This window comes from Aethalodelphis obliquidens, unplaced genomic scaffold, assembly GCF_003676395.1.
Source record: "Aethalodelphis obliquidens isolate GAN/ISIS:26980383/991018 unplaced genomic scaffold, ASM367639v1 scaffold1, whole genome shotgun sequence".
Lineage (NCBI taxonomy): Eukaryota > Metazoa > Chordata > Mammalia > Artiodactyla > Delphinidae > Aethalodelphis > Aethalodelphis obliquidens.
In genome coordinates this window covers 47,273,976-47,286,457 of record NW_020837945.1, presented here as the reverse complement: position 1 = coordinate 47,286,457, position 12,482 = coordinate 47,273,976, and the positions used below count along the sequence as shown (strand labels likewise).

General features: G+C 38.5%; 2 protein-coding genes across 3 annotated transcripts in view; one reads left to right on the top strand and one right to left on the bottom strand.

Moving 5' to 3' along the window:
* CMSS1 (cms1 ribosomal small subunit homolog) overlaps nucleotides 1-12,482 on the bottom strand; it is a 381,549-nt gene that overhangs the window by 250,109 nt on the left and 118,958 nt on the right. The gene's annotated exons all lie outside the window — the stretch shown is intronic.
* On the top strand, nucleotides 2,242-12,154 carry LOC113618931 (filamin A-interacting protein 1-like). The gene is made up of 3 exons (XM_027103327.1): nucleotides 2,242-2,571; nucleotides 3,314-3,487; nucleotides 10,320-12,154. The coding sequence occupies exons 1-3, from the start codon at nucleotides 2,329-2,331 to the stop codon at nucleotides 10,500-10,502; spliced, it is 600 nt and encodes a 199-aa protein (XP_026959128.1). The 5' UTR covers nucleotides 2,242-2,328; the 3' UTR covers nucleotides 10,503-12,154.

Sequence of the window (12,482 nt, the reverse complement as noted above, 5' to 3'; positions counted from 1 at the left end):
AACATATAATCAACAAAACAGTTATTTATAGAGTATGTAACGAATTCCTACAAATTCATAAGAAAAAGACAAATAATACAAAAGAAAAATGGGCAAAGACTATGAACAAGCAATTTATGAAGAAATTCAAAGGGGCTCTAAACACATAAAAGGATGCCTGCTCTCATTAGTTATAGAATGCCAATTAAAAAGTCAGATACCATTTCACTTACCATATTGGTAAAAATTATAAATTCCCTAATAGCAAGCGTTGATGAAGATACAGAGCAATGAGAACTCTTACACTCTGCTATAAATTGGTACTCCATTTAGGAGAGCCAAAATCCCATTCCTATGCTATAAAGAATACTACCTGAAGAAATGGATGTTCACAGGAAAAAAAAAATGCACAAGAATGTTCACAGCTGCATTTTTTCTAATACTAAAAAAAGTAAACTATTTAAACATCCATCAACAGTAAAATGGATAAGTAAATGGTGGCCTATTCATATAATGCAATACTATATAGCAGTTAAATATGTAAAATAAGTAAAATGGAGCAAGCAAGAATCTCCAAAATATAGGATGAAAAAACATTTTCAGAATGATACATTCAATATGCTGTATTTACATTAGGTTTGAAAATCTGCAAAGCAATACTATATATTGCTCAGCAATATATACACATGCATTAAAAGTATAAAGTAAAGTATAAAACATGCGTGGGAATAATAAACACCAAATTCAAGATGGTTACTTCTGGGGTAGGGCGGGTATAGAGTGGGTTAAGGAAGAGGTACATAGGGACTTCTACTATATCTATAATATCAATATTTTACTTAAAAAACTGTTTTCTAATGTATATAGTAAATTAGGATTTTACAAATCTGTGTGCTAGCATGTAGTGATTAATTATATTTCCATACTTTTCTGTATGCTTGACCTTTCCAGATTTTTTTTTTTGGTCACGCTGTGCACAGCACGTGGGATCCTAGTTCCCAGACCAGGGATCGAATGCGTGCCCCCTGCAGTCGAAGCGCAGAGTCCCAAGCACTGGACCGTCAGGGAATTCCCTCCAGATTTTTAAAGAAATATTATTACAAATGAAAAGCAAGGTACCAATAATGATGAAAGGGACTTCCCTGGTGGTCCAGTGGTAAAGAATCCACCTTCCAATTCAGGGGACACAGGTTCCAACCCTGGTCGGGGAACTAAGATCCAACATACCACGGGGCAACTAAGCCTGAGTGCCGCCACTACAGAGCCCACGTGCCCTGGAGCCTGGGTGCCACAACTAGAGAGAAGCCCGTGCCACAACGAAGAACCCGCACCACAACCAAGAGCCAGCGCCGCAATAAAAGATCCCCACATGCCATAACTAAGACCTGACACAGCCAAAAAACATAGAAAATAAATAAATAAAATAAATAAATATTAAAAAAAAATGATGAAAGTTTCATGATTTTTAGTAATGAGTAAAATTAACAATCTGCTTGAACATCACTGAAGCAGACTATAAGTTCACTTGATGTTTTCTCTTTCCATTACAAACCTCAAAGGCGGAAAAAATTATCTTGCTATTGTAAATTAATTTGGATAATTATATAATCAGATGTGGAACTAATAAGTCCCTGAAATATTAATTTATTTTATACTGTTTTCATAATGGTTAAATACTATAGGCACTAGTGTTCTTATTTTGTAGATAAGGGTCCTAAATATAAATCCTTGACTTATCTGAGGTCAGCTCTGGAATTTTAGCAGAATGTCAAGGATACAGCCAGGGACCAAGCCTTCATTCCTTTAATATTAGACTTTACTGTCATAACAAAATAACCCAAAGTATTTTGTAATTCTGATGCTTGTCTCTTAAAGCACCAAAGGCTAAGAAATTTAAAAACTCTTTTTAAACTTCCACAAGGAAACACTATAATGTGAATGTGAAGAAAGTTAGAACAATTAGCAAATTTACCATTTTACTATTACGTTAAGTACATCTTATGTAAGCACTTAGGCCTAGGTTGGAGGTATGACCCAGGTCCCTGAGGTAGAATGCTTGGTGGATGAAGTTCAAATACACAGTCTGTTTACCCATGGACATAAGTGGCCTTAATCAAAGCAGAACACATTTTTTAAAATGTTGATTTTAAAAACAGAAGTATAAATAAGACTGTGATTTATGAATCTGCTAATGCCCTTCTCTGCTGTAGACTTCAGAAAGATCGAGTCTTTGGCTGTGGTAAATATAACAAGAGTGCAGACTTGTCAAAGCAGTAATAGGAGCTCTTATTAAAACTCTACTTCCACTAAGAGTTACAAATTGTCTTCCTTCTTTCCAGCCCTTAAAGAATGCGTTCCAGAAGCAGTGACACAGAGGGCTCAGCCCAAAAGCAATTTCCAAGACATAGTGAAGACTACAGTTTCCAAGGTCCTGAGAACATGAAGCAGAGACAGCAAGACAAAGACCCCACCAGTGAGTCGGATGCAATGCTTCCGTATCCTAAGTCACACAGTGGTAATGGCCACCAAGGAGAAGACCTCTCAAGAGACGACTTATTATTTCTTCTCAGCATTCTGGAGGGAGAACTGCAGGTCAGCTGGGTTAGAATTATCCCCCTCATGCTTCAAGGGGAAGGCTGCTTATGAATTTTGTGTGGTGGCTGCCACAGAAATAGGTATTTGTGCTTCATACTTGTATATACATGAAATCAAAGTACACATTCACAGAATTCTCTTCTGGCAGCACGAAGAGCAATTAATCACATCTAAAAGGGCTGTTGTTATGACATGCGATTGGCATGCACATTGTGAAAGGTCACATCCTCTGCCCATGCTGCTCACAAGCTTCAGTGCACAGGCACGTATGGGTAACAATAATAGCAGATGACTTCTGGACTGGTTTAAACAACAATAGGTGCTTTTGTACCTCACATGAACTGGCTCCTAGACTTGCCCTGGCATTATTAACCTATACAAAAAACTAAAAACAGCTGCTACATATATAGAAGAATCTTATTTCCTATCCCTGAAAATGAAAATGCCAGTCCATTGAGGCATATCATGTTATCTGCTTGTCAAACACAATAAAAAATGTAGAGTCTCCCCATGTTGTATAGTGATCACTTTTAAAAACATTATTAATGTGTAACTAGACTGTAAGAAGGATGAAGTAAAGGGACATAGTTTTGCTACCTTTTCTAAAAGGTGCTATAACCAAATATGATTTGTTTATATTTGAAGGAGAAGAGAAAAAATACTCAACTACACAAGAAATCACTTGCAGAGACTGCTGGTAGATAAAGTGGGCTTTCTGAAATGCTTTTTGTTCCTGCAGGCTCGAGATGAAGTCATAGGCATTTTAAAGGCTGATAAAATGGACTTGGCTTTGCTGGAAGCTCAGTATGGGTTTGTCACTCCAAAAAAGGTGCTAGAAGCTCTCCAGCGAGATGCTTTTCAAGCAAAATCTGCCCCTTGGCAGGAGGACATCTATGAGAAACCAATGAATGAGGTATGTATCACATCAGGGGTGTGTACCGAGTAAGCTCACCAGCCAGTAAAGCACTAGGCCTGGCAGGTGAGCAGGACATGTAACTCCTTTTTCGATTATTTATAGTTGTATGTTTAAAATCTTCCCCAGGTAGATAAATACTACATGCTCTACAGGAAAGAAAAGGAGAATAAATCATGGATGGGATGTTCCCACTGGGTTTGTTTCTTGACATTAGACTAAAACCTAACAAATGCAAGAGAATTCCTCTCTTTTGCTCTCTCCCCCTCTTTCCCTCTTGTATAAACACATAGACACACAGACACACACAGATACACACAGACATACACACTCAGACCCAGACCCAGACACACACACACACACACACACACACACACACACACACACACACACAGAGGAATCTGTACTTCTTTTGGAGATCTGAAGACAATAATAAAAAACAGATAAAGTTTAACCATAGAAGTTAATTTCTTTGAAAACACTGAAGTATTATGTCATAGAAATTCTGAGCATGAATGGAAACGATCTGAAGAATTATCCAGGAAACAGAGTTTTAGAAAGTATACGTTTTAGATGAACACATAACTTCTTTTTCCTTCAAAAGTTTAATGACAGTAAAGACTTTTCTCCCACCAAGTATGCCCAACAATGACAACAGCAAAGATGAACAGTCTCAACACGGCCACCACTGCACAAAGATACAGCACTGCTTGCTCTTTTACTTGCTGATATTTCTGAAACTCCTTGGCATCCTTACTTTATTCTTCTATTTTCTTCTGAGACCTCAATGGAAAATTTCATAATTTTTCATTTTTATATAAAGTAAACAACTAGGAGCATAAGTTAAGGCTAGAGAGAGTGAAAGCAAATTTTGGGCAAATTTCCCCCACATACGCTCTGGCAACCTACCTCAGGACTGACCTCTAATGTCCTTGCTATTCTTGCCTTGAGTGTCTCATGACAGAAGCCTACCATCTTGCCAAATTGTGAAAGAGTTTGGTCATATGGATCTGCTTCTCTGAGGGGTGAGGGTGAGGATGAGACCACCCAAAGTCTGTTGATTGCGCTTTAATCCAAATTTTAAACAAGAGGAGCCGAAGCCTCATTCAAGTCAATAGTGTTAAAACTGTATTCTGGCTCCCAACACAGTTACTGTGAAACAGCATTAAGCACAAATTCCCCAACCAGTATAAGTGCAAATGCAAGTTAATTATCACTGAACATATACTCACAAAACTCCACAAATGGCACAACCCCTCAACACTTCAGAGTAAAATGAAACAGAATAATTCCAAACTTATCCTGAAATCAGTAGGAAAAGTTTTAGCTACTTTTGTAAGTAAATAATTCTATTGTACACAGGCAAAACTGGAAACACCCTCTCTGCAAATGCTTGCAATCCTAACTCTGCAAAGTGTCCCTAAAAGTTACCCATAATTTGGCCCTGCTTTATGAATCCAACCTTCCTTGATTACTCAACCAACAGATACCCCTACACAGACACACACACACACACAGACACACACACACACAGACACACACACACACACACACTTCTTACATTCCCATCTCCATGATTTATCCGTTTTCTTCTCTTGCCTACTTCCGCCTGATAGATTTCTCTCCTCAGCTACCAGTCTCTCCCAGTTCCTTGAAGCCCCTATAATTCTATCTACCCAACAACCCAGTTGCCTACCCTTTTCCTCTATCTAGAAGTAATGGGTGAGGGGGGATATCCAGAAAATAAACAATAAAGGGAAATTCTGACTAGGAGTCCCTAGATAGGGCTGAAGAAAAGAAATAAAGTGGGGTGTTCCCACTAAGACCATACTGGGGGGCACCCTAATTACATCAGGGTAAGGATGTGCACGCTAAAAATTTATTATTTTGTTTTCCTCCATCTTCCTCCTTTTATTTTCCTCATAGTGTTCTTTTAAAAAAATGTGAAAAATCTCAACCATGTCTAGGGTAAACTAAAGGGGATTTATCTAGTCATAAGGCAAAATACCTTAGAAAAACAAACTGTTCTCAGCTATGTCATATGTTAGGAACACTGACTTAAGGTGGAGGCCTGTAAGCTAGAACAAAGGATGTGGATGGGGAGAGAGGGAGGGAAAAACTCAGAGTCCAGAACAGTTTTAACCTCCTATTCCTTTCCAACCTAGGCTTCTATACTAAAAGTTACCTTAAAAAAGATACTTGAGTTAATGGCCTAACATATTCTTAGTTCTTCCAAAAAAGATATCAAGAAAAATATAACAACAGTTTGGATTTATCAAGGTACTATAATAAAAGAATCTACATACCTTATTAGCATTACCTTAGGGCAATTCTTAAAGTATTGATATTTATTTTAAGCAACTATATAGTTCAGCTTTTAAATTTCATTTCATAATTTTCATTGTATAAAAATAGTTGTGCTTCCTGTCTTCAGGGTGCTTAATGTCTCTTTTAAGAGTGACAGACAACAAGTGATCACACAATAAGTATATAATACACACTATGTTAATTTTTGTGGTGAAAACCACAAAGCACTATGAGGGAGTATAATGGGGGATCGAATTGAGATAGAAGAATCAGGAAAGCCAAGTTCCAGAGAATGAGTAGGGGTTACTCAAGTAGAACATAAAGAAATTCCATTTTCAGAAACACTGTGGATGACATATCATGAAATCATATCACTAAAAAATACATAAAAACATTAGATAAAATATCTAGCATACTCTTAAGTGCATGGATGAGCTTTACATGCAGCTAGAGAAATCCTGAAGCCAGGAACTAAAAAGGGAAATTTCCTCAGACTAGCTTCTGGCTCCACATATTTTCAATCTTTCTCTTCTGTAATCCACAATCTTCCAGTGCTAGGAACCAAAAGACATATTCATTTTGCAGTATAGCCTCTGGTTTTTCACTTCTGAGCATGGCTGGGTGAGCTGGCACACCCAGAATGCTACCAAGATGGACAGTTGAGAGGTATATTGTGAGAGTGATCTGAAGCTCAGTAGATGACCGAATAAGAATGACACAGGACTATCACCATTCAGGGTGACAGCAAAACAAGGAAGGGCTTTCAGAAGAGTCCGGTAGGGGTCATGCTGAGACAAGAATCATGCCCCCATTTCCAGTATCTGAGATACTGAGGCAGTGTGAGAATGGGCAGTCTCTATTTTAGGATGCTAGCATTATCCAGGAAAACCAGGTTTCAGTAAAGACAGGGAAGAAGATGGAGCATTTTATGAATAGCATATTTGGTTACCTTTGATCTACTAAAACAGCCAAATAATTTCTCTACTGTCTGAACCAGCTTTATCTCTACTAGTATATTCAGGGTAATCAAAGAAAAAGACAATCTTCAAATAGCCAACAAAAAAGAACAAAGAGAACCAAAGCCATAGCTCAGAAAGAAGACAAAGCCCCAAATTAGGGTGGTCTGTGACTCAGGAGCTATTAAAACAAAGGTCATTATTCTTTCCTAAACATATATTAAGCAACCAAAAGCAAAAAGACTGACAATCTCTCTGTCCTTCATTCTTTTTGACCACGGGAGAATCCAACCTATTGGAACACATTGGACTTCCTTCATCCTAGGCAAGGAGTTGGATTGTATTAGCGGTTGCGGGTAGGATATGACATCAGGGAGGCTAAAATGGTAAGCTTGTTATTGCACAGTAAACATTAATGAGTTATCTTTTTAATCTTTCTTCCCCTGACACTCCCTAAAGTGACTGAGTCTTCCTGTTTTCTTCCCCAGGCTTCATTCAATCCACAAGTGGGGCTAGATCAAAAAGGGGCAGTGGTTCTTTGATAGTCCCTTAGTGCTTAATGATACACCACCTTATACTGCTCCTAATTGTTTAGTGTGTATATCTTATCTGCCTAGTAAGAGTATAAGCATTGAGACTTTAAAATTCTCCCATGGCAACTATCATAGTACTAAATGCATATAGCATAATAGACGCTTAATAAATAGTTGTGGCCTTGAGAAAACTGTGGCAATACAATTGATCTTAGAAATCAAGGCCAACCACTACATTTATAATCGAAAAACCTGAAGTACACAACGGTTAAGTGGCTTGGCCAAGCACACACACACAATTGGTGGAAAATGAAATGAGTTCAGACAAGCTCAGGTCCATCATTTGATCTGTAGGAATGAAGAAGAGACTGAATTAAGAACAACTGGCATATTTTCTAAGAGGCATTTTGGGTATGGAGAAACGAAGGCACAGAATAAAACTTCAAGCATAAGCTAAAACATATCTAGAATCACTTACACTTTCTTTGGGAACTTTCCCTCTGCAAGGTCCCTATTTGACACCTTTCCAATTTCTGCTGTTGACAAACATGAGGTCCTTAGCACCAAACAGCATGCAGTAAATATAGGCCATTCTTCAAGAGTCATGGAAGGTGAGAGAAGGAAAACCCAGAGAATTAAACATTTCACTGATATGAAGAAACAAATAATTCTACTCAGGAGTGACCAGAGAAAGCCATAAAGGAAGAACAGGAAAAGTTTTGGGTGGAAGGGGAAAAAGGTTTATATGTCCCGGCACTGAAAAAAGCAGTCTTGAAGCACCACGGTGTGTTCTAAGAACTACCTGAAGTCTGGTGTGGCTAAAGGCTGGGTGAGAAAAACGGGAAGGTATGGAATGAGAATGGGGTGGAAGTGTCAGGAGGCCAGATGGTGAGAAACCTTTCAGCTCTGAATAGGAGAGTGGAGTAATCCCACTGGTGAAAGATTGTGCTGTCACTGATCAGGACAGGCTGGATGGGGGTGAGGCTGAAGGAAGGGAGAGCCCTTAGGAGATTATGTAACAACGGGCAATGATTCTTTCCAACCTTCCTTCCTTTTCCCTACAAACAAACAAACAAGCAAACAAACAAAATAAGGAGGAAAAACACAATGGAAAGCAATAGTAGATTAACTAAACCTTCTCTTTTTGGGCTAAACTAAGTTTAATATTCATGTCCATACAACTACAAGAAGCTATCTGAGGAAGTTTCCTTTATGAAGCCTCCCTTAGTCATTCATTTATGCTTTACTAAATACCTATTATAATTATTTATTTATTAATTCTAGGGCCGATCTTGTGATAAATAGAATGTTTCTCTAAGTCAAACGTCAAGCTCCCTAAATTAAGGCTGATTCTATTACTATTTCACTCTCAAATTCTAAAAGCAGTTGATTTGAATTTCCCATATAATGCAGTCTAGTGTTTGGGCAACTGGAAGTTTTCAGAGAACTGTTGTTGCTTGAGACCCAGGACAATTAACACTACAACCTCCCTCTCAGAGGATGGTCATTAGTTAAAAGTGACTCTGCCAGCAAGCAATACAACTTAGCAATTTCAGCTTCCACAAAAGGATTAGTCACATTAATTAAAAATCATCACCTATATGACATAATGAAGTATTTTGTGTGTGTTAAGGCACCATTATAAACCCATATTAGAAAACTAGACAACCAGCCTAAGCATTCAGAGGTCAGTTGGGTTCTGTATGCTGGGACACCTTTATTCCCTTCTTTTTCTGAAATCATTTGGCCATTTTTGTGCTTTGGATTCCTAGTTAAGTATGTGCTTTTTAAGGATGTATGATTTAAACTGGCTTCAAATTCAGGGTCACAAATTTTCAGTCTTTTACAATAAAGGCAAAGGGCAAAATCAACCAATATTATCAGTTATAGTTTAGTATTTAACTAATCTAGACAGTCACATGCTTTCAAAACCATGTTCTTAAATGGATTTTTTTTTTTTTTTTTTTTTTTTTGCGGTACGCGGGCCTCTCACCGCTGTGGCCTCTCCCGTTGCGGAGCACAGGCTCCGGACGCGCAGGCCCAGCGGCCATGGCTCACGGGCCCAGCCGCTCCGGAGCACGTGGGATCCTCCCAGACCGGGGCACGAACCCATGTCCCCCGCATCGGCAGGCGGACTCCCAACCACTGCGCCACCAGGGAAGCCCCTTAAATGGATTTTAATTTATCACTGGTCAAAGATCCTGAAGCACTTTTGTTTTAATCAGTCTACTTCCCTCTTTTCTTTCTTGATTCCTTGCTTGCTTATTTTGTTTTCAATCTGTAAGCATATACTGGGCACCTACTATAAGCAAAGCACTCTATTAGATGTTAAGAATTTAAGAAAAATAGAATGTAGGCCCTGCTTTCAGGGAGTTCACAGTCTAGCAGAGGAGACAAAAGTAAATAAGACACGGGGTAATTGTTTTATAATAGAGATATAAGTAGGCCACAGAAACCAGAAAGGACTTGGTGTTTACACCAGGTCTATACCAACACAGAATTGATTAACAAGAATTTGAAAAAAATACACAAACACCTTTATGAATAATGCACTGAAAAACAGACCATGGATCCAAGAGATGTACGTGAGCAGAGTACTTTAGGGAGGGCTGGGCAGCTAGGGAAGTGGCAGAATCAAACACTGTACAAGGATTCCTTTACTTTCCATCATTTCTCTGATATGGTTTCCCTGGAGAGAAAAGGAAGTAGCAAAAAGGGGGTATGGAGAAATTGTTCAGATATTTACAGAGGAACCAATGTTTCTTTCTGGTTAAAAAAAAAAAATGATGACATGGGAACTAAGATCCCACAAGCCACGTGGTGCGGCCAAAAAAAAAAAAGACAGTAAGAAAGTTACATTTGTGCTGAAACATCAAAAAGTATCAATTAACAAGAGTAATGATAAAAAACTAAACAAGGAAATCATAAACCCACTGTTGAATTAATTTGTTAAAACTTGGATATTTCTAAAAGAGGGAGAGATGGCAGTATTATGAATGATTTGTACTTAGACTATTAATGTATTTTCTTTTGTAGTTGGACAAAGTCGTGGAAAAACATAAAGAATCTCACAGACGAATCCTGGAACAGCTTTTAATGGTAGAAAAATCTCACAGGCAAACCATATTAGAGTTGGAGGAAGAAAAGAGAAAACATAAAGAATACATGGAGAAGAGTGATGAATTCATAAGCTTGCTAGAACAGGAACGTGAAAGGTAAGGCTACTTTGGACAAGACAGTGACCTATTCTGCAAATTCTTACTAACCTCTCACTATGCGCTGGGCATTATACCAAGGGATACAGGGATACAAGGTAAATATGACAACCTCTGGTCTCAAAAATCTCATGGCCAAGAGTGAGGAAAAGGATATGTTTAAAAACAATATCAATACAATGCAAGAATAACTGGGTGTGACAGGACTGTGGAAACATAAATGCTGGGCAACTGATTCTTCAAGGGAGTGCCCTGTGAAAGCTGCAGAGAGGAGGTAACGGGTCTAGTCCCTGTGCAAACAAGAATGGAGACCACATACAAGGCAGGGGCAGGAATAAGTGCCACAGCATAGAGGTAAGAGAAGAGTATGGGTACTGAGGGAACTAAAGCTTTCCACATGGCTACAGCACAGGGTGTGAGAAAAGGAAAGGCTAGACATGAGCAGCTGGATTTTATACTGTTGGCAAGAAGGAGCAAATGACAAATTATGAGAAGGAGAATGAGTTATCAGGGATGCTTTCTTAAAGAACCATTAAGGAAAGACGGAAGAAAGACAGGGGCAGGTATGTGTTCCAATGGCTATAGGGTTAGGGAGGATGGGGCATAATAAGAATTATTTATGACGTATAGTCAATATGAATTAGTGACTAATGTGACTAGAGAGCAGAGCAAGGAAAACAGGAAGTTATACTCCTAGTTCTTCACCAAGGTACAGAAAGCAGGAATGGGGCACAGCTTTTTGTTGTTGCAGGATTTCTGGTTGGGGAGATAGATCAAAAGATGGAGGGGGTCCTGTTTTAGACAAGTTGAGCATGAAGTACCTGGTGTATTCCAATGTTCAGTGGGGAGAAGGATGTGTCTAAACAGACAACCCACCGTTAGAAATATAGGTCTGGAAAAGGCTGGGCTGGTGACGTGTATTTGTAGCCAGTGATAGCTGAAGTTATGGGTGTTGGTGGGGTGAGGGGAGAGAATTTTGAGATGGGAACTCTAGAAAACAACACAACAACCCATCAAATTAGGGTTTTCCTCCAGAAAAATGGGTCAAGAAAGGAAGCTGAGAAGGAATGAAGAATGGTGGAGGATTAGAACAACTAGAAGAGAAAGCAAGGAACCAAGCAAGGGAAGACTTTCTAGAAAGAGTGAGCAAACAGCACCAGATAATACAGAAAAGGATGACCAAATGTCCCAAGATGGCAACAAGGAAGATACTGAAGAACTTAATGAGCCCTTTCAATAAAACAGTGAAGGCAGAAGCCAAATTGCAATACTTTGAAGACTAAATAAGAAATGAGAACATAGAAGCTTAAAATGTGAACTAGTATTTAGAGAAGCTTGGCTACAAAAAGGGAGAAAATGGTTGGTAAACATTTTATTACCATATGGAAAGCAGGTTATTTTGCTCAACTTTGACCCTCTGTTCTGAATTACCTTAGAAAGTATTAACATCCATATTAAATTGAAAGAACAATGACTCCTCTCTATTAATACTGCAAAGATAGAAAATAACCAATCTTAGTAATGTCAAATTTTTACTGGACCTTCATGTCGCTTTTGTTATTCCATGTATACTTCTCTTATGAGTTACAGAGCTAATGATGCTAGATTCTAACAATCACAGAAAAATACAGAAAAAAAAATTACTGTGAGTTCCCTTTTCTAAAATACTAGTAGCCTCAACTGTTTTATTTGACTACTTACAATTCATATTTTAACTAGGTAATCAAAGTTACATAATAGCTACGCTAATGGCAAACTTTCATTTCTTTTCAGTGCACTTCATGGTAGTCGTCAGAGCACTAGAGATTCAATGGCCCTCACATCCAGTTTCTTTTTCTACATTCATCAGGGGTTTGTTTTCTACTCATTACATAGAGAGCGGGTCTTGTTACCTTGCCTCTCATGAACCTGAAATATCTTCAGGGCAGATTAAAGGAGCAAAAGAAGTCTGGCACCAAGGGAAGATTTGGCTCAGACCTTACAC